Source organism: Prinia subflava, chromosome 4 (assembly GCF_021018805.1).
Source record: "Prinia subflava isolate CZ2003 ecotype Zambia chromosome 4, Cam_Psub_1.2, whole genome shotgun sequence".
Lineage (NCBI taxonomy): Eukaryota > Metazoa > Chordata > Aves > Passeriformes > Cisticolidae > Prinia > Prinia subflava.
Window position 1 is genome coordinate 7,276,027 of NC_086250.1, and position 26,158 is coordinate 7,302,184.

The window sequence follows — 26,158 nt, forward strand, 5'->3', positions numbered from 1 at the left end:
CAGAATGCTGGTAGTTGAGCATTTTCTGGAGATGCAAGGATTGAAATGGGTAACAGAGGTTCCCTAAAGCTGCCACGGCAGGAGCTGCAGCACGGCCAGGGTTAGGGTTAGGGTACCTAGGCAGCGCCGAGAGCCCACACGGGCCGGGCGGTGCCCCGTGGGCTCGGCTGAGCCCGAGCAGTGAGAGCAGGGCGGGCTGGGCTCAGCCCCGAGCCCCAGGCTGGCTCCATGGCCGGGCTGTGTCCCAGGCAGGGCTGGCCGTGCCAGGCACAGGGCGTGCGGCGCCACGGCCGCCTCGTGAGCGGGTACCTGGGGCGGAGAAAGGAGCCTTGGGCACCGACTTTACCAGGCACTGAAACACTGCACTTGTGAGGGTCTGGAAGAGGGAAATGCCTCGTGGAAAGAACCTCCAGCTCTGAAACCCTCTGCTCCATTTTGAGGATAGTGCATGGAAGAGCAGCCCCTTTGGATGGGTACAAACATATGTCTGTGGTTTTTCTTTTTACACTGCAGTTTCTTCTATCGTCTCGTGATCAATATTTAGTGGAATAAAATATCAATTAATATATCCTTTTTCCTGAAGAATATTTTACAAACTTAGACACACATGGTATTGACTTTCCAATCAGTTGAAGCTGCCTAGCTGCTTTAAAAGTACATCAGGAAAGCAATGATAGCATAAGCAAAATCAATAGTAAGTGAGAGGGACAACTATGACTTTAAGTAACTATGTAATCCCTTTTTTCTTACGGTAACATATTTTCCACAAAGAAGACTCTTCAAGGTTGAATCTTGTACAGTCTCCTCCCCCTCTCCACCCTCCCTCCCCCCCCACCAGTGCAGGGCAAATCAAATGCCTGACAACGTTTTTTGTTAGGAAAGCACATGAAAAAAAATTTTGAATATACCAATAACAGAAAAAGTCTATATATTTTTATTGCAAGAAGGAGATTTCATTGGCTGAATGAAATGGCGAGATGTGACGCAAAAGGACACTTGGACGGTGGAAATGCTGATGTATGCCAAAGCAGGCGCACCAAGAAATGCTGTTGCTATGAGAGAAACAGAGGGAGAGGGAGGGAGGGAGGGAGAGACCGTGAGAGAGCAACTTGTGGAGGCCTTAGTTTTCCTTTTTGGCTTATGGCAGAGAGACTGCAACGTCTCTCGTTTCTAGCAGAGTGTTTAGGAGCTTCCAGTGGGCATTTTCATGAGGCTGAGCGTTTAGAGGAGAGGAGAGAGACGAGAGAGATGCAGGTCACCTTAGAGCACAAAAGCAATTGGAAAGTAGGAGGCTGTATGTACTGAGCCAATGATCTGTGCTATGATAGATATACAAATTAGTACGGCAGATGAAGCAGCTTAGCTCATTATCCACCTGATGGTACTGAGACTTACAATTCAAAATGACAGAATTAAAATGCAGGCACACACAGACACACACAGACATATATTTATAATGACCCCACCTTTTCATCTTATGAATTATCCAGCTGGGAGACCGACGTCTCTTGTGTAACATTCTTAAAAAGCTGCAATAAATTCACCTTGTGAGTCCATTAGCCGAAAAAGGGGGAAAATAATTTGCAGGATTTTTTTTTTGTCTCTCTTCTTCGGCAAGGGGAAAAAAAGTTTGTGCTATGAACTTAGCCTAGCAGCTTCTGGAACGTGTGCCAAAAGGGGCAGGAAGTTGTTTTACAATAGCGTTACAGTGATCTGCCACAAATGGAAAAAGCCAAATGTTGGACTCGGCAAAGAGAAAAAACATCCTTCTCCCCCTCGCTTCCCTCTTCTTGCCCCTTAAGAGAGAAAGAGGGAAAGGAACGCTGAGCTAGAAGTTCTTTTTTAATTACTTCTTGTAAGTAATGGAAAGATTATCTTACTTGCATATTCCATGGCAAGCAGGAGGGAAAGAAGTATCAAAGGGACGTTTAAAAAAATGCACTTGGTAACTAGCAACGGGACTTTTGGCACAATTCCTTGAGTTTGCTTGAGGTTATGGAGGGGGATGGGAAGAAGAAAAGCAAGTCGACGCAGCACGTTTTCTTTTAAGAAGGGGAGGGTGTATGGAGGTGAAACTACATATTTTTTTCTTTTTTCAAGGAAATGTATGTTGATCTTCTGAAGCTGAATCCTCAGGCATTTGTGGCCCGTCCTTGCAGCCTGGTATGTTTTTTGTGAGTGTGTGCGAGCGCTCTCAATCAAACAGCAATCATGGCAGCTGTTTTTCTTCCAGCACAGCAGTTGAGCTGTCTCGCCCAAATGCTTATCAGCTTTTGACTCGGTGCCAAGAGAGTTATAAGGGCCAAGCAGCCTGAGCTTGGCTGTGCAGCTGGTTTGGAAGTAAGGGCATGAGAAAACAAAATCACAAAGTTTTTCTGTCACATACAGTATTTACTTTTTCAAATAGCCATTTTCAGCTCGGTAGGTTGGGGTCGGTTTTATGTGTGTGTGTGCTGTAGTTCGTGGTCCTTGCGGACTGCTGTGTTACGCAGAGCGGTGTAGGTGTGTGAATGCAGAGAGAGGAGCCTCTTCTCTCCGTTTAATCCCGGGAGATATTTCCGTAGAAACCACCCCCCACACACACACATACACCCCCACCTCCCCCAATTAAAAGCTTCATTAGCCGCACTGCCCTGTCAAGCATATTGCCATAGCGTGGGTGCATTTACATTCCAGCGCAGCGCCTTTCCTCCCATCGCTGCCTCTCTGCCGGGTCCCCTCCCGGCGGCGCCGTCCCCAGCGCAGCCCCCGGCCGCGGGGCCGGGCCCGGTGCGTGTCCGTGTGCCCGTGGCTGCGGGGGATGGAAAGGAGCCCGTCCGCGCAGGGCCGTGCCGCTTTCATCATCAGCTCCAGCCCGCTGCGTTTCGCTGGCTCACGTCCTCCTTCTCCTCCTCCTTCTTCTCCTCCTCCGCCAGACTGCTCCAGTCGCTCACAAGAAGGAGGCTGGACTCTGGAAAGGCGGCTGCTGCTCGCATTCCTGCTGCAAGGGCCTCCCCTTCAGACGGCCTTTGCCAGAGCAGAACTTTTAAAAATGCTGCAAATAGGATCTTCTTTTTCTTCTGCTTGCCTGAGCCCTCCTCTCCCAGCGTTCCCGAGCGGGGCTGGTTCTCACCTCTCCTGCGCTGTACATCCCAATGCAGAGGGCAAAGCGCCGAGGGCTCACCCCTCCGCTCATCCCTTCCCCTCACTCCCTTTTCCCTCCGTTAAGGAAATGGATTCCTTTGCCTGAGCAGTGGCTCGGGCTTTGCAGGTTTGTGTGCTCTCAAGATGAGAGCTTTTGCTGGTGATTTTCCTTCCCAGAGTCCCAGTGCACAGTGTTGCTCAGGGAACGAGCCTCTTGCTTTCGCTGCCTTTCTCTTTCTCTTTCATAATAGAAATATATTTTTAATGGCTGTAGGTATCTGCGCCATGTGAAATAGGGCGTGTGATATCCCTCCAAACCCCTTGTAATTGGACCATGGCTGAAAAGGAGAAATGGGGGGAAATGTCTGGGGGGGCAGGGGGTGCACAGGCTGTTTCGTCCTTGCAGACCTTCCCCCCGCTTTTCTCTGCTGAGGAGGGAAAAGGGGATGTGCAGTAAAATGCCGTCTCTGGGACAGGTGCCAGCTCCCAGACAAAAGAAGTAAAATAGGCGGTAAAGAGGGAGGGGGGGTGATGTGGGGGGGAAATTAATAGGCAACAAAAATAGGAATCGAAAATCTCCGAGAGGCAGGGCTGGCGAAAGGGCTGGTGCCCGACCGGCCTTTTTTGCTGAATATTTTCTGTGCGATGGGTGGGAAGGAGAAAGTTGCGGCACACTTTTTATTCCCGTCTCCTCTGCAGACGTTTGGGAGCGTGAAGGGAGGATGCTTTTTTTTTTTTTTTTTTTTTTTTTTTTTTTTTTTTTTTTTTTTTTCCTCCGCTTCTTCTTTTCCCTCCTTTCTACTGAATTATTCATATTGTCAGTGGTGAAGCCAGGACTATTAGCATGCATCAGACATGCTGTTTGTCTGTTTGCTAACATTCTTCATTCAAGACTTGTTAACTACCAGACAAGCTTAACACGCTTCTCTTTTTTTCCCCTCCCCTCCTCTTTCCCTCCGTTTCTCCCCCCTCGCTCCCTCCCTCGCTCCCTCCCCTCTCTTCTCCCTTCCCTTCTGCCTGCTCGCTCCCTTCCCTTCGCCGCCGTCCCTGCCACCCCTCGCAGCCGCCCATTGTTGCCGGCGGGGCCGGTGCGGGCGCGGGGCGAGGCCGCCTCCCGGGCCTGCCCGGCCGCGCAGATGCGCCGCCTCGCCCGGAGCCTCCCGCCCGCCTTCCCGGGGACTGCGGAGCTGCGAGGGGAACACCCAGCGCCGCATCCATCGGCGGCTCCCGGGCCGCCGTCCCGCCCTGCCAGGGTAAGCTGCTCCCGCCGGAGCGCAGGGGATGCCAAGTGGGAAAATCAAGTTTCGGGAACTACGTGGGGATCGGCACATTGGCTCGCGTCTGCCTGATAATTTATGATTAACCTGGAGTGCGTTATCAGCCCGGCGAGGTCCAGGCTCGTTCGGGAGGATCGCTTTGCTGCCTATTAAGGATGTGATAGACTAATATTTGCTATTGTTGCTGTTTTTTAGGTTCTCTTCTCCCTCTCCATCGAGTCTGCCCCTCCCTTCGCTAGCCTGTTTAAAACCAGCAAGCTTCATTTTCTTAGCAGACAAAGGTCGATCACAGCTTTTATTTCTGAATGCAAATGTTCTAGGACTTGTGCCAGTCCTGCCTTCATTGAGCACAATATAGCTGCTTTCCTGAATGGCGCTTCCCCTTTCCCTTCTAAAAAATAAAAATAGAAGGGAGCTTGAGAGAAGAAACAAAGTTGGGCGGTGCAAGTTTTTTACATTTATTTAATATTTCAGCCTGTGTGAAGCGTTATTAAGCATCCCTGTGCAGAGCAGCTGTAACGTAGCCACCAGGCAGTGCACGGGGCTTATTTGTAGGGGGACATACGAGAGAAGGGACCGGGTGGCATTGCTCAACTCCTGGCTTTGCAGGTAATTATCTGATGCTCTTCAGTCATTGTATCTCATCACAATTACGTTTCCTGATTTTCTTAGCAACATGAATTTGAACGTAAATATTTTCAGCATTCGTGTTTAAGTTTTTTTAATACCTGTAGCTGTTCAGGATTAGTTTCTAATTACCATTCTTATCATATATTTAAAAAATACTATTTTTCAAGGCCTTTAGAGGTCCGTAAGTGCCAAAAGTGTATTTTCTTTTTATCTTTTATGTGTACGCCCTGGCACATGCTCATGCACACTCCCACTCTTTCTCTTCGGGTGTTAATGAAGGAATTTATTTTAAGTAGAATACTTAAATATTAGCGTAATGCCATTTATAGACCAAAGTAGCATGTGGATAGAGATGTACTGAGTTAGGCGCAATTTGACAGACGGTTAAACACTTCAGATTTATTACTACTGTGAAATTGCCAGACTCATGATAATAGGTATTTTCTGTTTTTTATATAGACTAATCTATGTGGAAATTAAAGTATCTGAAAATAAATCTATTTTAGGAGACTTTATGAGGAAACTAGTCCTTTCATATATATTTCTAAACCAAAGTGCTTTTTCTGCACACAGGAAAAAATGGGAGGCTTGTGTAAAATATTTTCATCTTTTCCCATTAGTTTTATTTGTGTGTAGGATTTAAGGTAAATAATAGACCAAATACAAATAAGTTTGGGGGTTTTCACAAAAAAAAAAAAAGAAAAGAAAAGAAAAAAACCCACAAACAACAAGGAAAAAAAAATCTCCCCCCCCAAAAAAAACCCCAAATAATTTGAAAATACCTTGTGAATTATACAAAAATAGTTTTAAATTCAGGCCATTGACAGCATTGTATCAAAACCATCTCCGTATTGGCATTGCATTAGAAGTGTTTTATGGCAACATAAACTGAAATACAACTCATAACTGTAAGTAGTAAAGCAGTATTTATTGGCTGATCATGCTCAAAGTAACTAGAGAATGTTTTAGTGAACTGTGTAGATTAAGAAGGAATTTAGGAGCATATGGCTTGGTGATAGCTAAAATTAATTTCTTCAAAGTAGTTTTTAGAGGCCTGTAGCAGCTACACGGTACAATGCAAATAAAATATTAGTTGAGAGTTCACAAACTGCTGAACACTCCTCACTGAGAAATTTCAGAGTACTCGGCAATATTGCTCCTAATGATGCAATTTATCTAAAGAAGATTTTTTTTTTATCCTTAGATTGTAATACTTGTGGGTTGTTTTGTTGCTGAGGACTAGCTTAAAGGAGTATAAAATTGTCCCTTGCATATTAGTTCATTATTTTGTGGAGGCTTGCTAGAAATTACTTCTGAAAGTAAAAGAAGCCGAATTGCCTGGTTTATTTCACGGTGAGGGTTTCAATAAGTTAGCTGAAAATTAACATAGCAGTCTATAAAGACCACGTGCATGTTAATTGAAGAGGGATTAAAATCTGTTCATTAGATTTGCAATTTCCAGGGTTTACATTTAAAAATATTTTTAGCCTGTAACTTGAAATATAACTGCTGATAGAACTATTCAGCCCCTCAGATGAATGTCTTCAGAAATTATGCATCTGTGCTGGAGCATTTACATTTTGAAAGTGTTTTGTGTTGGAGTGCCAAGATTCTCGTACAAAATGTTTGATGCATGGAATGAAAAATGAAAAGCATAGACAATATTTTGCTTAATTAAAAGATTTTTTTTATAGCTGGCTAAGATGGAGTTTGGCATATTTTCAGATAATAATTATGAAGTTTTGCATATTTTCAGGTAATAATTGAGCGAAACACAGTGAAAATAATCTGAGGTAGAGTGAGTTGAGGGCAAAATGAGTGTTTCTTCCTCATCTCAATCTTCGAAATGCACTTTTGTCCTCCAAAAGGAAATTTAAGGAGTTGCTGATAAATGAACTGTCTCTTCTTAACCTCCCACCTGTCTTGGCTGAAAATCTGGCTTTTACCTACTGGTGTGGAGAACGAGGGGAACACAGGGCAAGGTCCATGTGTTCTGGGCCTGGGAGGGGTGCGGGGTGCTGGGCAGAGGCGTGCTCCGTGAGTGCCACAGCCGTGATCCCACGGGAGCAGGACCTGCACCCCAGGGCACCGTGGGGTCCTGACTGCCAGAGCCGGCAAGTGGCTGTCCACCTAAACTTTTTTAAATTAATTGTAATTTCATCCGGATGAACGCTGCCAGGTTTGGATTGGGGTAAGAGAGATTTTATTGTGGATAAAGGAGAGGGGAAAGGGAGGAGGAGGTGGAGAAGAGAAAGGGAAAGAGAATGGAGCGGCAGTTAGCTCTTTGAGATGTGGGTGCAGTCCGGGCTTCTCGTCTTTGTTGAATATGTGAGATGAGTAGGAGTGTGAGGCTGGATTGTGTTTTGTGTGGCTCTATGGGCACTGCACTGTCTTCTCATACTTCATGCCAAGTATTCATAAACCTTTTGTGGCAGCTAAGGAGAAATGAAAGGAGTGGAAGGAATGCCTTGTTTCATCCAGTTTTCTTGCGAAAAGAAAACAGAATTATATATATATTTAATTATTTAAAAATTTTTTTTTTTGTGGGGAGGGGATGTAATTCACATCCACTCAGCTCATTCGTCAGCTCCCCTGTGAGCAGAATGGGTTCTGTGCTGCACTCGGCCTCCGTCCATGTGCCACATGTTCCACAAGCCTTGGCAGGGCCTTGGTGCTCAGAGTCTGCCGTGCACATGGGTGCTCAGCAATCGTGACACCTTCCCTCAGGAAAATGGAAATGCGCTCTAATTAGGCATTTTTCCTGCTAACTGCATCAGTCCCTCGCAGCTTGAAGCAGGTGCCGGTAATCAGCCCTCCCTCCTCCCCCCGCAGTGGTGCTGCTTGTGCAGGTCTGAGATGCACAACAAAGCCACGCTGCCACAGTTCTAACGCTGATTTATGGCGCCTGTACCTGTCCGAGAAGGGGGAAGAAACAATTTAAAAACACGACTGCATGTCTTTTGTTTCTCGAATAAGACACACCGTGGAGCGTGTTCCTTCAGAGCCGCATGCGTGTTCGTGCCGCGTGTGCTCGCCCAGCGCGTTTGATTGTCGCAGAGATAAGTGTTCATTTATTCAGTGTGCGTGCAGCTAGCTAGACTCACCATTGCAGCCACAAGACAAAAAGTTGGAGTCCCTGTAGCCAGCACAATAGACATTCCCCAGCAGTGATGCCCGTAGATAGAAAATGGACGGGTAGGTGTTGGGAAGTGCACAAGCACTTCTGTAAGTCCCGAGTTTATCTGCTGTAAACTGTACTGGGCCGTGCGGATCTGTACTTGTTTATGCATCTGACTCCATACCTGAGCCACAGGACATTGAATTCTATTCAGCTGAGTTTGATGCTTTGGAGTAATCCCCCTCCACCTGATATTCACTGAACTAGTCTGTTTGTACATTTGTGGAATTGCTAATAATTCTGGCCTGTAACTTCTCACTAGAGAGCATGCCAGCCTGTGATTCTCTTAGGAGTGGTGCAGAAATCTGTCCACAGGTATTCCTCTGCACTCACAGAGGGTATTTTAAATCTCCAGTTCTAGAAGGGTTTTATTTGACTTACGATCTCCAAAATAGACTGTAATTCCCTTCAAGACACCATCATTTGTTGAGGGATATGTAGAAATAAAATGTCCAGGATCGGGCCCTTTGCAGCCTGTCTTCAAAAAAAAATACACCGTCAAATATGAGATCTCATAATTTTGAGTTGCCCTTTATAAAAATGTCTTTTTTCACAGATAAGTTTTACCATTTATTTAGTAGTTGTAAACTCCTCGTTCTTGCATACATTTGAAATTTGCTGTTCTGTACCTCTGGAAACAAAGGATCTGATCCAAAGGCCTCTGAAGGCGACGGGGGTTTTTCCACTGACTTCAAATGGGATTTGGATTAAGACTATATACATAATAGTTTCAAATAAAGATCTGACTGCTACAGTGGTTTGCAGGGTCTTCCACAGAACTTTTCAAAACTCTCATAAAAATCGTCTAGGCATGATGCTCTAAAATACACATCTAAGCATGAATCATGTTTTGTTGTTTTGCTTTAAAAAAAAAAGGAGGGGGGTGGGTAGGGTGGCGCTCCAAAGAGCTTTATCTCACTGGTGCTCCAAATGAGTGTTCTATGAATAAAAAAGAGGCAATGCTGGGTCAATATTTGGTATGTAGCTGATGCATTACCTTATGCATTCTTTATTTAAATTAGGGCAGCCTTTTTGGAAGCAGTCTATAGATTTGAGATGGCAATGTACTGCTTATTTATTTTTACACACGTAAATTTAAATTAACCTCAACCGTCGTATCCTGTTATCTGCCAAGGAAAACATTTAGCTCCTGTCCAATCTGTGTGGAGTTTCAAAGTGATTTGCTCTTTTCCAACTTGTTAAAGCACAAATAGAAAAGTAAATTGCTTTGCATACCAATCGAACATTTTGCAAAGGGGAAGGAAGAGGAGCTAAGGAAAAATGAATTTATTATTATAATAACCAATATACCTTTATCAAATATTAATTAAGTCATCATTTTCTACAGCCCTTGATTGATTGCATTTGAATTGCTGACTGATATTTTGCCACACTTTAAATCTGAGGGACACTTAGCATGTTGCCTATTTATTCAGATATCTTCACACAGATATGTTTGCTGTGGCATTCATTCAGCTCCTGAAGTTCTTTTGTCAGTGTAAGCAGAGGAGAGGGCAGCTACAATTTCAATAATAAAAGTGTTCACATGTTTTTATAATTACAGAGGCAAATATTTTTGGAGTGCCAAATTAGAAAAAATAGTACTATTTAGACTGGTCTTGTTTTCTTTATTTTTCTTGATTTTTTTTTCTCATTCTATGTAGTTTCAAAAGTAGGAAAGTACCCTGCAAAGGGTTGATCTCAGCAGCACCATCAAGTCTATTTATTTTAATGCTGGAGGGACAGGCCGCTGAACTGAGTAGCTCAGAGAAATATGTGAGAGCAGAGCGCTTTTGTTTTTTACAGCCCTGCTAGCCAAGGTGTTTTACACTGGAGTTAATTCCTCAAAGAGAGAGTAGTCACTTACAGGAGGGCCTGTAAAAGTGATCACCAAATGCTGGTTTTTTGACACAAGTTATCATTTCTGAAGCCTTGCTCACAGTATCTGGTCTCATGGATTCGCAGTACCAGAGGTGACCGAGGAGGGGTTGTTCTGTGGGAGACTTCATTTGCATTTCCATCTGCAGGATGTAATAACCATAAAGCAGCTACAAATATTGACAGTGTCTCAGATGGACAGTTGTTGCAGTTCAGGCAGTTCTGTGTTGGTGAACACAAAGCTTTGACATGGACTTCTAAACGCATTGGCAATCTTTTCAGAGCTGCTCTTGCTTTTTGTTGGAGTGCAGTCTACAAAAGGCTAGGAAGGCTGTTTTGTTGCATCCAAGAGATTTTGATCGCTATATTTGTTTTGCTACCCAAACACAAAGAGCTCTGGTATATTTACTTCTACATTTGTATATACAGCAAGTATCATTTTCAAAAGATTTTCCTCTTTGATAAATCATTCTTTATTTTCTTCTTTTTTTATGTATATATTTATTTTTCTCTCTGGTTGCAGATTTTTTTTGTTGTTTTTTAAGAAAGGAGAGTTCTCATGATAGTTTTGTTACCTTTGGCAGATAAGATGTATTGTCTAATTTGTCTATAGGAAACAAAATAGTATATCCAGTCCTGAGTCAGTGGAAAGTCTCCGACAGATATCAGAGGGTTTTGGATTGTTCTCTCAAACCTAACTAACACTAATTTAAAAACCTGATGCAGGAAGCCTGAACTCGAATGACTCTTAAAGTGCATTTAAAGAATGCTGCATTCTGCACAACATTCAGACTTGGGCAGTGAGCTTTTGTAACTTCTTCTTTATCCAGTTTAACCCAAGGGGTGTCAGAGTCCTGCCTTCTGTTTTTAAGGGACACAGCATCAATATTATTCCTACTCCTCTGCATTTATGAATTGCAGGGTGCACAGAAGGAATTGATCACGTCCCAAAATGGATGGAAACTCTGGTACAGGCCCAAAGGACATACATAATTTTGCTGCAGGGGTTCATCAGGAAGTTTAGTTTTTGTTTTAATGCAGTGTGCCATATAGGGTTTTTTTGATTGCTTAGTTATTATGTGAATAAATAATTAACATTTTAAAGTTTATTTTTATTAGTAACCGTTTTATAAAAAGTGTTTTTCAACTTGATCTGTTATGAAGATAGCTAGTTACCAGTTTTAATTGAAGGTTATATGTTTCTCATTCTATAATTATTATAGAAGGAGAAATTAACATGATCACATGGAAATTTTGTTTCTTAAATGGAGATTTACATTGATGGATTGAAGGTTTAAGGTGCAGATTTACATTTAAATTACATATTGCATGACATTTACATTTTAAATTATACTAAAACAATTATTTCTACTGTCTTACTGATTCCTTTGAATGTCTATAGAATTATTTCATTTAAAGTATAACCTGCTCCACTATGTATATGTCTCACGTATAAGATCTGAGTATTTTTTGTATGTGTGCACTCCTACTTGGTGTAAATAGAAGTTGCATGTATAATATTCACATGTATACATTTAAGATGCTATTTAGCACTTTACTTAGAGTAGTGATTACTTCTCTGTAACACAAAATGCTGTTGGGGTGGTATTTAACAGCATAAACATGATATCTATCTGGTGCTTGCATTTTGTTTTCCCCAAAACGCTTTCAGGAATCAAAACTCAGCAGTGTTGCTTAAGAGAAGATGAAGGATTTCTATTTAATTAATTAATTAAAATCTATTAAGGAACAGCACATGGCTGCAGGTGCAGCCAGCTGGGAATAAGGCCTGGAGTCCCGAGGAGAGGGCGGATTTGGGATAGGAAAGATGAGTGGAAGGTGCTTGTACCTGTTGCAAGGAGCATGCCAGAGTGCAAGTCAGGAGTGAACGTGGAATAAACACAATTTTCTAAGGAGACCTTCATGTTTGTGGAAGGTACCACACATGTGTGTGTGTCCTTGCTGGTGCAGCCCCCTTTGGTCCATGTCACTGCAGGCCACGTCTTGCAATCGGTTTTATCAAGTTGGAAGGAACTTAAAGTATGAGCATAATTCTCTTCCCAAAATAGATTTCTTTACAGTGTCAGTTGGATATGGCTGGTTTGCACCCATATAAGGTTCTGGGCTGGACACAGAAGTAATAAAATTCCATCATTGTTGAAATAATTGCTGCAAGCTTTTTAACTTTAATGCCTGCTGAGCTGAACACACCAGAGTCCACACAGGCCTGGTGGTGGGTTGGAATTCACATGGAAAAGGGGATGAGTGCACCTGTATCCACTTCCTGAATTTTGTAACTTTTCTTACCATCAGTATGCCCCTCCTGAGATACAATCTAACCTAAAACGTTAAATGGAAGAGCAACTGAAGGTTCAGCAGGAAGTGCTAGCAAGCTCTCCTAAACATTAATCTGTGAAAAACTAGGCCTGGCCTTAACTGTGTATATTAGTTTTAAGGTTGCAAGTGGTAGAAGAACAAATAGAAAAGTCTTACAATTCAATTAACACCAAGAGATCAAGCTGAAAAACCACTTTGCTAGTGCACTTGTAGCCTCTGTTCCAGCTCTGTATGAGCATTTCTGTAGAGCACTCAGGACAAAAATGTTCCAAAAATGGCTGTCAGGTGGTTATTGCTTCTAATGGCAATTAAAAAAAATAAAATGAGTGAATTCCACCTTCATGCTGATGGCTAGTTCAAGGCCTACATAAAGTTTAAGCCCCGCTCAAATCACTTCAGATAGCCCGTAGCTTTTTTCTGTCTGTCGTGTACCATGAGCTACTACTGTAGAAGCCACTGGAAGAAATAATGGGTACAAAGAATAATTTGTATTGTGCCGTCAAAATCACTGGAGCTAACACTTCTGGGACTGCAGGTTATTTTGATACCAGTTTATTTAGTCATTCTTCTATCTTTTCTTATAATATTCTTTAATGTGTAAAATATGCATCTAGACATTGTATTGTCCAGAAATTAGGCCATGATGAAATAGGAATTGCAGTGCCTTTGTTTGGAAAAGTGAGAGTGAGAAGTTGGGAGATTCTTTTTCACTCAGCTCTGGGTATAAGAGTAAGAGCCTCTTCGAGTTTCCTCCTCTTTCCGTGCCTCAGCACCTCCCCTTGTAAGTTGGGGATAAATCTGGTGTTGCCCATGAGATTTCTGCTGTGAGAAGCAGCTGATGTGTGGATAAAGCACATACAGCAAACACACAGCACAGAACACATATCTGAGAAGGGAGAGTTGCTCACAGCCTGCAGGATTTGAGGGTTCCAGCACTGCCCTTGCACGAGGGGTATCTCATAGTCTGGATCTGGGCTGTAGCTGCTGTTCTAGCTACACCCCAGATTGCCTTTGAATGGAGGCGAGGCTTTTTCTCATAGCTTTGGGAGGCCTTGCCTCCCAAAATTCACTAGTATTCCTTACCAAAGTGGAAAGGTTATGTATTGCTTGCCATGAGGTTTCTTTCATCACTTTGTTTTATGCATTGATAAATTATAAGAGAGACTAACCCATTCAGCATCTGCATCAGTATACCCAAAGTCAAAGTCCAGGTCAGATCAGAACAGCTTGGGAGAAAGCTGTTGTGAAGTTGCCTGGTCTCTTATCCTTCCAGTTTAGGATTCTGCTGGGCAAGTAAATAAAATCTGGTATGTTGATAGCATTTCAAGGTTATAGGGGGAGGTTTGGTGGATCATTGCATAAGAAAATCCTAGAAACAAAACAATTCCCCCAAACCTTTACAGAATACTGAACAATGACCATGAAAACTAGAACTTAAAAATCATAACATTTTATGTGCTCCCTGCAGAACAGAAAGCTGGAAGGCAACTTTTAAAAATAAAGACACAAGCATATTTTGCATGTTTTGTTTACTGGCTCTTTTTTTTTTTCTTTTTTCACTCTGACAACTCTATTCTTTTTATCCTACTGCTTGCCTAAATGTAATTGAGTTTTGGATTCCTTTCTTTTTGCAGCAGCCTCTCCTCTGTTTGCGATAGGAGGTTGTTTTCTGGGAGCCAGGAGGGAGGTTTGTCCACACTGGCGCTGTGGCCCTGCAGTGGCTGGAGCAGCAGATGCCTGGGTCACTCCTTGTGCAGTGTCCATGGCCACTCTGGAGTGTCCCAGACACACACAGGCTGTTCAACAGGGAGCAGCTGAGTGCACAGAGCCACGCTGGTTCCACCGTGTGGAGGGCTCCAGCAGGCCAGGGTGTTTCAGAAACACCAGAAAAGCTGCTTGGGTTTAGTTTTTCCCTGCATTTTTAATAAATGTGCCTGTGGAAAGGAAATCCTGCAGGTGCTTGTGCACAGGACTGACCTGTGCACCCACATCTAGTCCCAGACTGGGCCTCTCTGTGTCCTCTCTCCACGTCCTCTCCACCACATCCCCTCTCCCTTCATCCACAGCTGCTTGGTGCTGACTGGCAAACCAGTGCTGTGAGCTAAAGGCAGGAATACAGGAGTCCTGCAGCCAGACTTCTCTGAAATATTTCCTAGTATTCCTCTGCCCAGTTTGGCAGCTTTATAGTCTGATTATTAATGGCTCTGAAAATCTTCGGGTGAGTGCTGCTGGGCCCCTGAGTTGTGGTGCTGGTGTTAGTTTTGGTGTCTCCAGCTGCCTCAGGAGTGCTTTTGGTAACTGGTGGTCCTGGACACTCATTCCCACTTCCAGGTCCAGCTGCACATGGATGTCCTGAGCACCAGGGGAGTGTAAGCTGGCCAGGGCAGGCAGCTCCCCTCCCTTGTTTGCTGTATCAGTTGAAATCAAATGGGAGAAGTTAATGTGATAAACCTAAACAGAAAAAGGGAAGGTGTCAGTGTTCCAGTGGAGTTGGGCAGGGTTTGTAGCTGTCTGCATGAAGTGAGTGCTCCAGGTTTTGCTCATGCTCATTGCATGAGACTTCCAAACTTCTGTGTTTGATTTTTTTTGGTTTTCCCCACTCTTTCTTTCTTTACCCTTTAGGTTAATTGACATTCAGTCTTTCCAACATTCCTGACAGGAAAAGCTGTGATTGCAGGCATTGTTTTGCCTGTGCACCTCTCATGTAGTCAGTGCCTGCCTTTGACCGATGTGCGGATCGGAGGAAGGCAAAGGAAGCTCCTTGTCCCAGGTGAAAGGTGTGCTCAAAGGGACAAGCAGGTTTCAGCAGCCTGAAGCAAAGGCCTGGAGGCTCCTGGTGCCACAGCCAGGCTGACACGGTTTCAGTGCACTTTTTGAGAAACAGATGTGTTGATTGCTGCGCAGTTCATTGTCAGAGATAATGAAAGTTGCAACTAGGTAAGAGATCTTAGTTAGGAAGAAAATCAATGGTAAAACAATGTTTCAATCTATAGCCTCTCTAAGTAATTTACTTTTGAAGTCTAGTTCTGCTCAGAGGTGAAACTGTTTCCATCCATGTTTTGTTGAATCACATTATTAGAGTAGTGAGTCCGTGTTGGGAAGGTTTTGTTTGGTTTGTGTAAGAAGCCCTTCCAATAATGCCTCAAACTCCTCACAGCTGTTTTCTTTGTGTCTGATTTTAAAAAGTGGAGTTTTGTACAAGATACATTTGAATTTTACTTTGCAATCAGTAAAAGCATGGAACATACACATTGCAGACTATTTAACTGGAAGCCAATTTTTGTTGTGACCGTATATTTTATGAATAAGTTACTGGTATCACTTATTGTAGCTGTACTGCTGCAAATAATATGATGACTTGTATGACTTGTACCTCTGTAGGAGTTGTGCACTTAACACTATGAGACATTAAACCTCTCCCTAAAATATATGAAAAAAAGAAATGACATAAAATTTTTCTTTGAGAAACAGAGACAGAAAAAAATAAAGACAGCTGGGTGAAACATGTTTCTGTTGATTTGAGAATTCATGTTTTATTTTGTCTAGCAATCAATATGCATTTTTTTCTTTTTAGAAAATAAAAGTACATAATTTGGTTTCCAGTTTGAAAAAACAGAAGTCCTACGTTTCCATACTCCACACGGTTTCATTTTGTGCTCCGATTTTAATTTTGCGTTTGTGTCTTCTTTTCAATACAAACTTCAGCGCTGAAATGCACTGCTTTAGTAAATTTTTCTTTCAAAAGGAGAAAGGTGCTGATTTCAGTTTAGATATGTAAAAGAACAGACATGACTCCGTGGCTGCTCCTGGTGAAGGAAGAGGCATGGTAGCTTCTGGAATGGCAGCCTCAGAGCCCGAGTTATTGTGTCTGCAGTAGCCCTGTGCTGGTGCTGGGCTGCTGGGCAGGCTCATCTTCAACAGCACGTGGTGTTCTCCTGTTCACTGTACCTCTGTTTAATTTGTCTCATCTGTGGCACAGTCTCCTCTAAAGAGCTCGAGCTTCAGATGAAAATGTAGTTCTCAGGCAGAAAGGAACTGCAGTAAAAGTAGTTGTACTACTAGTTTGTCCTATGATTAATAGCAAGACTTGCTTAGAAGTTAGTCTTTGATTTCCTCCGTTTAATTGTAGCCCTAAGTGAAATGGGTTTTTGATTTATAGAAAATGCAAAATTGGGTACAGAAAGTTTTAAATTACAGTAACAGTAAAAAAATTTCCCACAATAATCATCCCATATTGTTTCAATTCAAAAGAACTAGGGCTTGATTTGTGTGGGAAAGAACCCATAGCAGCCAAGTTCCACATTTGAAACTGGGGAGAGGGGAGGATCAATTACCCTCTTTTGAGAGAATAAAAATATGCCTCAACTTCACTGTGTAATACTTTTATCATATATTTCCTCTCTGGAAGGGTGTGTGTTGATTAATTAATTTAGAATAGCTCTTTTCTTACATGGATACCATGTAAAAGCAAGTAGAAAAATTGTGTTCAAACATAGAAGAACATCGGTTTAAAAAGCAAAAGCTTTAGGAACAGCAATGGCTTTTAATCATGATGAAAAACTGATCTATTCTGTTTTCTAATATTTGCATTATGCAGAATGGTTCAATAAACTGAAAGTTCTAACAGCCATAGTTCAATAACAGTAGCTTTAATAACAGTAGTTTAATTCCTAAGCTACTTTTTGGAAGTTCTGCATGGCTGATCTCACTTTTGTTGCACCATATTTGTGTTGACTTTTTCTTTCATTAGACCACAATGCCTGTGTGTGTTTACAGCACTAATCCAAATGTTGAAATTCTGGATAGTTAAAATATATTCAGTATGATTGAAGCTATTCTGGAGTAAATGACTTCGCTTTAACAGATGAGACCAAATTCTGTTCTCTTTATGGGGTAAATGCTGAAAAACACTAATCCGACCTATGCGAGTTTGCATGCAAGTTCCTGAGGAGTTTTGGACCTTTGTATTTGTTTTTTTGTCTACCACAACACAGTTAAAAAATAATTCTGAAAATAATAATAGTTACTATTCTGTTGGTCAGCTTGGTGGTTTTTAAAATCCTGCTTCACAGTCTCCTCTCCCATACAGTTTTATTTGGAACACACTGAGTTTACAGTTTGAATATAAAGTGCTGCTTCTAGTCCATTTGATTTGGCACGACCGAGATGTAAAATCTAAACAAAAATCATAGCATTGGTTCATTTATAAGCATTTTCAAATTGTGCTGCGCTTCTTGGATAATTTATTGTTGTAGGATTTTAAAGTCAGGTGAGCTCTGCATTTGTGCTGTAGCTTGACAGTTTAATCAAGATACAAATTTAGAAACAAATCAGCACTGTCTTTTATATAGTGCCTCTAAATCCATGGTAATTTGTACCAGACCTCGGTAACAGGAAAGGATCGCCCTTTCATGCTACCAATACCAGTGGGTGTTGCTCCCCAGCTGCATCTTATAAGAGAAGATGCAAGAGAAATTAAAGGATCCCCACATGCATTTTTGTGTAATGTACCTTTTGCAGAGTACGAGGCTGATGGAAAATTCCCTCGAATTCAGTGTGCGAGCCGGCTGTAAATAGTGCCATATGCTCTGCACACTTTAACTCCTACCTTTTGAGAGCACTGGGCAGTTTTTAAGCCAGCTTTCTTTACTTTGTAGTTTTGAAACGTCTAAAAAACGTAAAAGCCTTGTACTCTGCAAGCTCAGAAGAGGGAGGGGACAACTCAAGTGCTGCTGGTGCCTTCCTTGGCTGCCTCAGGACTCTGCCAGAGGCCTGTTTGGGGGAGCTGTGCCGTGCCAGGGTGTCCCTTGCAGCGTGAGCTCGTCCCTGCACGCTGAGCTGCAGCGTATCCGAGCTATAGGCTGAGGCTGTGTGCGCTGGCAGCACAGATGGAGTGTGCTCTCATTAGGACTGTTTGTTGCCTGTTGGAACACACAGCATATTTCTACCGTGGCATCAACAGTTTCTAAGAACTGAGGTCAAAATAAACAGGTTGCAGTTGGATTCAGGAACAGTCTGGGAAACAACTTAAAATTCCCTGCTTAGGCATAACCATATTCCTAGATAGGTGGGTAAAAAGGCATTCTCATAGCAAGGGCTCATCTGAATTGATGATTAGTGTATGCAGACCAGTGTGGAGTTGCAGGGGCACAGACAGTAAATTTTCTACAGATATTGGCACAGGTATGCAAAATCGACCATTTTTAAATAAATGAGCAAATTCAAGTAGCACTCCTGCACTGTTTCCCCCAGTCTTTGTAGTGCTTGAGCAAAGTGAAAGCCGTGTCCTCGTGCCCATATGGAAGGTGCCTGTTTTTGCCAGGCCTGAGCCTCCTGTGCAGGTGCAGATATCGCTGAAAGCCCCGGCGTGTGCGGGCTCTGTGCAGGAGCAAAGCTGGGCTGCTGGCAGACAACCTCTGGCAAGCCTCATGAAGCTGCTTTGAGTTTGCTGCCCCAAACTCCCCACCCCACCCTTTCCCTGGGGATTGGTGCTTCCTCAGCAGAACCTGCACCTGAGCTGCCTCATTGCAAACCCGCAGGTCCAGCCCTGGCCCCTGGAAGGGCGTCGCTCGCTGCAGAGCTGCTGCGCACCCGAGGCCTGAGCCCGCGGAGTCAGCGTGGACAGCCCCATCTCCAGCAGCCAGGTGGAGCAGACAGCTGGGAAAAGAGAGCTCAGTGTGTGACAGCGAGATGGAACAGTGCCCCTTCCACCATTGGTGAGTATTTCCAGGATCACACACTCACATTCCAGGTGACAGCCTGGCCCCACACTCATGAGTGAGTTTTAGCCAGGGGTATCAGTGAATGAGGGGTTTAATCTGTAGTGTTTAAAAAGCCAGCAAAATTTTATGAAACAGGACAAATACTTGTGATGATTCTGCCTTGAGTAGAGATGTAAAATAGATTTGCTTCCTGACAGAATCAGCAACAGTCACTTGTGAGCGTTTACTCATATTTGTCTGGTCACAGTTCATTTGCAGCCAAAGGAACTATCCTGTTTGTTGAGCTGCAAACACACAAAGGCGTAGCAATCTGCTAGATGTTAGAAAATGTTCTCGTGGGATTTGGGGTTTTTTTGGGGTTGGGAGGGCTAAATCTAACTCTAGTTTCAGTGGTTAAATTTTTTTTTAAAAAGTCATCTTTTCCTTTCCAGAAATGAAACATTATTGAGCTGTATAACAGTAAATGGTTAATACAGATATGTGTAGTGGAGTAGTGAGGTGTCAAAAGAATTATGAAAGTTTTGAAGACTGATACAGAAAGATGTGTATAATTCTCTAAAAGAAAGGGTAAAAAAGAAAGCTTTCCCATATTCTTTGCTGCTACCAGTTTACTGTTGTTGCCATTCTTATTCCCCATGGCGGGAGGCGTTCAGTGGTCTTTTTTACAACCACAGGAATAATATTATTATCCCTTACTTTTCTGCAGTGACAGGGAAACAGCACTCCTAGAATACCTTGTTTATCGGATGATCTTACTGTCTCCACGAGGTTTTCTTGGTTCTTGCTGCTGTTTTCCATATGCCTCTACACACAGTTCGTGTGAAACAATGTGCCTTTCCATCCTTGACCCTGGCAGGTCTTGTGCAGCCTCATTCATCCTGACCCAGCACCTCTTCCCTGCTCACAGACAGCTGCTGAGTCTCAAGCTCTTCACTCACTGTGAATGCAGTTGGGAACACTCTCCTCCCCCCCACTTTTAAGTTGGCTCTCAAAGCCCATCGCAGATGGTCTGTACCTCATACATAATAAAGATTTTTTTTTTTCTTCTGAGGCGGGTTTCTGTGAATGTGAGAGGCAGACAGTCTGGCAAGCTTAGACCTGTGTTTTTATATTTTTTTTTTAAGTGAGCCTTGAGGGATTTGTTTGCCATAATTTGAAACCCCTTAATAGCTTATGGAGCTCAGTAATATCTTGGTTCCAGAAGCTGGAACCTGATTTGTCCATTTGATATTTTCTAAGGGGAAATTATACACATTGGCAAAATGGAGTTAGGGCCCAGCTGGACAAGACAAAGAAATTAAGCAGAAGCAAGGAACTAAAGCAGTTGCTTTAAGAAGGTGTCTTTCTAATGAGAGTATAGTAGGTTTGTGCTGACTGTGTGTGAGTTGCTTTGGGGGTCACCTGTTATGGCTGTGTATTTCAAAGTACTTTTAAGACTTGTTTCAGTGAGTTCTTTCTGTCCTATTTTCAGACTTGAGCAGTAAAGTCTATGTACCAAAATGTCCCAGGACCTCATGTAAGAGCCTAAGGAGCATTTTCAAATGTCAGATAGTTTAGGTTCTAGGTAGCTCAACACCACTGCTTCTTAGTTCCCTTGTGTATGATTGTATTGGTGGTGTTATGCTGAACATTCCAGTAGCCATAAAAACAGGCTCATGTGTGGAAATCTGCTTTATGGGCCAGGCTGCCAGTGGGCTCTGGGTTTCTGTTGTGCATGGCAGCTGCCATAGGGCTCTTCCTGATCTATGCTTTGGCAGCTGAAAATGTAGAACATATGTGGGAGGAAAGTAATGGCAATACATTTATACCAACAGTTTCAGCAGTGGTTTTGACCACAGTGAGAAAAGATATGTCAAGGTGAGATATAGAATTGTATTTTTTAAAAGATAGGGGAAAAATGTCCTAAACTATATTGGATTTTGTTCATGATGAGGAAAACATTTTAACAGGTATTTCACTCCTCTTTTGTGTATGTTAAATGCTATTTGTATTTGTGTGTGTGTGTTGTTACTCATTGTATAGGAACAATTAAATTCAAAACCAACCTGTGAACTGTAGAGTATTTGCTAAAATACTTTGGGGTTCAATTGTCTGAAGCTCTTGGCTCTTAGAGGGAAAAAGTCCCATGGATGTCAGATATGACACTTTTCCAGGGCCTGAAGGGCAGGGCCTCTGAGAAATGAACAGAGCAAATAAAATCTTTCGAGAAGAGATGAGCTCCAGAGAACATTCCAGTTAGGCAGCAATGGTCAGCAGCACAGGGTAGTCATGGGTTCATCCTTCAGAGTGGAAGGACCTTGGGAGTCATCTAGTCCAGCCTCCTGCTCAAAGCTTGGCCAGCTGAGACCAGGTCGTTTAAGGTTTTGTTCAGTCAGGTCGTGAAAGCCTCCAAGCATGGAGACTGCACAGCCTCTCAGTGAAGCCTTACCACTGCTTTACTGACTTCATGGCAGGAATATTTTCCATTTTTTCTGACCTGAACCTTTTGTATTTCAAACTCTGTCAGTTGTCCCTTGTTCTCCCACCACACCCCACTGGGAATAACCTGGCTCTGGCTTCTCCCAGCCTCCCTTTGGTTGTCACCAAAGCCTGCTCAGGTCCCTTAGCCCCCTCCCACAGGGCTGATGGTCGTCGTGGGCGTCCTGCTCATTCTGCAGCATTGCTCAGCTGAACATCACTCTTGTCCAGCCCCCTTGAGGGGTGTGGGTTTTTGCTGACCATCAGCAGGAAGCACTGCCAGGAGTTGATGCTGTTGGCTGGCCTTGGCCTTCACAGCAGATTCCTGGGTTAACAGTGTGGCATTACTAATTTCAGGTATTAATATAGAAAAATATTAGCTTGGATTAGAAAATCATGCCATAGTTTAAATGCTAGAAGGTGTTAAAGCACTGTAGAGTTTCTTTGCAGAGTGGTTTTTGAGCTGCTGAGATACAGGCTTTAAGCATAAAACACAACGGTTAGAGATATACTTAGTCCTAAAAATTGTTAGGTGTCATGTAATTGCATAACTGCAGAACCTGAGGCTTTAAGAACAATACTGGGTATCATGAAATTGTGATTTGATTTTAAAATAAAGCAACATCGATAAGATCAAGAGTCTGCTGCTTTTGTAAAGCAAATGTTCATCTGAGAGGGTTTTTTTCAAATAGTGAACCACGTCTGTAAAGTTCTGAAATGATAGCTGCTATTATGTGCTCATCTGCTTGGCACAGTAATTAAAGTATACTTTAATGCTCTGAGACACGTGTTTAGAAGTATGGATTGAAATTAATCACCCTGCCCCTATAGAAACTGCAGGCTGAGTCCAACAGCATATGTGTTGCTGTAGAGAGCTGGGAGTTTGTGTCTTGCACATGGGGACAGTTACATTGTGGAACCAACACGCAGAATAACAAGGAGGAGGCAAGAGGTCTGCAGTGCAGAGCTGCTCCCCAAAAAGAGGGTGAGCCTGTTTAATTCATTCATTTTTATACATTTGTGGGTCTGGTTATGGATTGGCTTCTGGGGTTACTAGTCCTTCACCCCACTGGCCAGGCCAGCTGTCAACCAACATTATTTTCAGGCTAGAAATATGTAAACAAAAGACAGTGAACAAAAACAAGAAGGTTTGTTTATGTTCCAAGGTGTGAGAACCTGAAAAAACTGCTCTTAATATTGTGCAGAAACTGAAGCGCTGACTCCATCTTATGTACAATGCAGAAGGCTTAGAAAATCTCAGAAAAACCAGGGCAACATTACATTTAGTATTTCGTATGTTGTATTAAATATAAATACAAAAATACATTTAATTTTATTAAAGATACAGAGCAGAGTTATTTACATATTTACCCAGTGTGGGACATTTTTACAGGTAAAACTTGCACTGTAATAACCACTAAAGGTGGAATTGTCAAACTGCTCAAATACTGCTCGAGGAGTCTTTGGGGTATCTGCAAGTGTTGTGTGAGCAGGGCAGGAGGAATTCCTGCCTCTGTGAGCTGTGGCTCACCCAGGACCAGGCTGGCACATCCACCACGGGTCCCTCATGGAGCACCAGGTGCAGGATGGGCTTGTGCAGAGCTGAGCTGTGTGAGGACGCCCTTGGCTGCTGAGGGAGTGGTAATTCTGCAGGCACTGAGGAGTTTTATCTTAGATTTAAGCTTGCAGTGTCGATTCCATCTCCGGCCTCCTGGACACGGGACGCAGTTGTCCTGAGGGAGTCTCCGGTGTGAGTTTATAGCCCGTGCAATTACCAAGTGAGGTGCCACCTCAGCCTGTGCCGTGGTTTCTCTGCCTGCCAGAAAAATTGGTGATAAATATTCCACGAGAGGCTGGAGAGGCTGTGATGTCGCCCCTACAGCGGCCAATTCAGGGGTCAGGTGGGCTCTGTTATTTTCCAGGCTCTGTGACGTGTAAGTCAAAGAGCAGGCATGGGTCCCTCCGCAGCACTGAAAAGTACACGGTGCACAGCTCAGAGCACTGCTGCTGTCCCCTGTCCCAGGGCAGGGACTGCTCTGCTTCCCCAGCCCATGCAGGGAGCAGCTGGAGAGCTGCTGCTTTTCCTGCTGGCACAGCGCAGTGTCCTGAAACCAGGGTCTCTGTTAACTATATTATATACAGCTTCAAATAATTTACAATTGCAGGTGCTTTCTAATTGGCATTCAGTGTGAAAAGAATGTGAACGATCTCAGTTTAAGCTACCATAATTCTACTCTAACTATCCTATCTAATCCATACACACACCTTAACCTAAATTCTAACTGTGCCACAGGCTTATCTACTTCTACACAGGCCCAAAACCGAGGCCTAGTTTGGGATAGCTCAAACTTCATTCCATAACACGTCAAGCCCGTGTTCTTCTAAGAAATCCCATTACAGTGTCCCAACAAAGAGCACTGCTTCATGCAGTGCCATCGTGAAGCTCATGGATTGAGAGAGAGGAGCAGCGAGTTGAGGACACAAAAAAACCAAAATTGTTGTCTGGGGGATTGTTTGAGAATCGCTGCCCTTGCAAACTTAAAAACTTGTGCACAAAAAAATGTCTTGTTCCTCCCTGCTTACCACTCTGACATAGGATTCAGTTTAAAAAAAACCTGGTTGTTTCTGCAAAATCCTGACTTCTATACTCTCACTGGTCTACGTACCTTTTTGTGTGTTCAAGATCTAAATGCAGTGTGCAAGCAGCCTTTCTCTTACAGCTAATATTGATATCCTTCCCCAGAGTTACAAAAGGAGAGACAAGAAAACCCTTACAGACATTTACTGCTTCAGTTGATACATGTTTGCCTGTTCTGGGTAGTGAAAGTTGTTATTTTTATTATTTTTGTAGCATATCAGCCTGGATGTAGTCACCCTGTCAGGAGTGTAAAATTTACAGCAGAAATTATTTTAACACTGGAAAAGCTCTTACTCATCTGAACCATCATTCAAAATGCATGATGAAAGTCACCAAGCAGAAGTTTTCCATCCCACTGTCTGCAGGACTCCTGCAGGTCTTCTGAAGCTTAAGGTAAGATTAAAAATAAAGAGCAAACAACTGAGTTGCAAAGTAGAAGCATGAAGGTATAAATCTAGGGCAGAGAGGATCCTGTTTGTGCATTGACCCCTGTCTATAGGAGCAAAGGCATTGTAAGAAAATGTCAATGCAATATTTGTTTAAATAAAGCAGAAAGAACAATAAGCCCAAGTTTACTACCAGAATTAAGTATATATAAATGTATATATGTATATATATAAAGCAATTGCTTAGTATTAAAAAATGAAAGTATGTATTCAGAAGTGTTTAACTATGAAAAATAAGTGTTAATGTAAGCAGAGAAAGTAGGAACCGCTGAGTATGACAGTATATTTTGTCTTGTTTAGCTCCTGAGAAATAGCTGTAGTATTTGCACTGTGTACAGTTTATGTCATTGCTTGTCCTTAGTGCTTTTGGTTTGTGTTCTGTAGTGGTGTCCATTATCTTACATTCAGTGGATTAAACTCTTCCAGTGTACTTCTTTATTTCTCTGTCAATGCAGTAGAGGCAGCTGGGGTCATCAGGATCCCTTCTCCATGATTGTAGTCACAGGTTTTTATATAAAAACTGTTTTCTAGAGGCTATCAGTATGTTCTCTGGATTGTTTTAGGTCACATGTATAACTAAAACACATTCCAGAAGCCTTGTTTTCTGAATGCATGTTGGGCACAGTTGTTAATGTTGCAGGTGTTCACATTCAGGGCTTATTCAGGGCTCAGTATAAAATGCTGCTTGTGACAAATGACAAATGATGGAATGCTCACTTCATAGCCATAGGAGTTTGGCCTGGGCCTACAAAAAGACATTTTTTTTCATTTGTTTGTAGACAGACAAGTTTATAATTAAGACAGTAATGGGCTTAAGCATTCTTGCAGCCTTTGTAGCTCATCTTTCTTGTAAGCATCAAAGAGAATATTTGTGGTAGGACGCACGGTAATAAGTGTGGGGGAATCAACAGCATGCAGATTTGTGTATTTATTTATTGAATCTGGTTATCCCCTCTCCTCCCATCATCTGTGCCTCTGCAATAAAGGCAGAGCATGCCTGTTTTCTCTCTTTGCTGTCACTCCAAATGCTGTAGATAAGAACGGTAGCTGGACACAAGAACCACACTGTGCACCCCAGAACACCAGAGGTATTAATGAACACAGGCAAAGACTTGTGTAACCATTACATCAGTGTCCTATTTCTGGAAATGACTACTGTAAATTACCATTTGGCTGAGGAATCCATCATGCTGATCTGGAGCCTGCATGGCCCAACTGTGGATTACATCAAGCACATGAAAAAGCTGCCCAGGAATCCTGGCACAGAATGGTATTATTTTGTTTTGCATAAAAACCAGTGTGTTCATGCATACATGTGTATAAATATGTAAAGTGGTTTGGATTGCCTGTGTCTGAGGGCAGAGCCCTGTATGTGGCAGACCTTTTAACTTCAGGGGTTGTACATCTTTTCTGTCAGCTCTGAGGCAGCTGAGATGAGCTGAAATGTCAGTGTGGGGGGGCCACTGGTGTGT

At 42.9% G+C, this 26,158-nt stretch overlaps 1 protein-coding gene across 1 annotated transcript in view; it reads left to right on the plus strand.

The window, feature by feature from the left end:
* The first annotated feature begins 3,768 nt into the window (after positions 1-3,768).
* Positions 3,769-26,158, plus strand: part of LOC134549263 (uncharacterized) — a 39,596-nt gene continuing 17,206 nt past the window's right edge. Inside the window, exons 1-3 of the mRNA XM_063394829.1 lie at positions 3,769-3,772; positions 4,032-4,376; positions 18,963-19,139. Coding sequence (XP_063250899.1) covers positions 3,769-3,772; positions 4,032-4,376; positions 18,963-19,139 — 526 coding nt within the window. The remainder of the gene's footprint in view (positions 3,773-4,031; positions 4,377-18,962; positions 19,140-26,158) is intronic.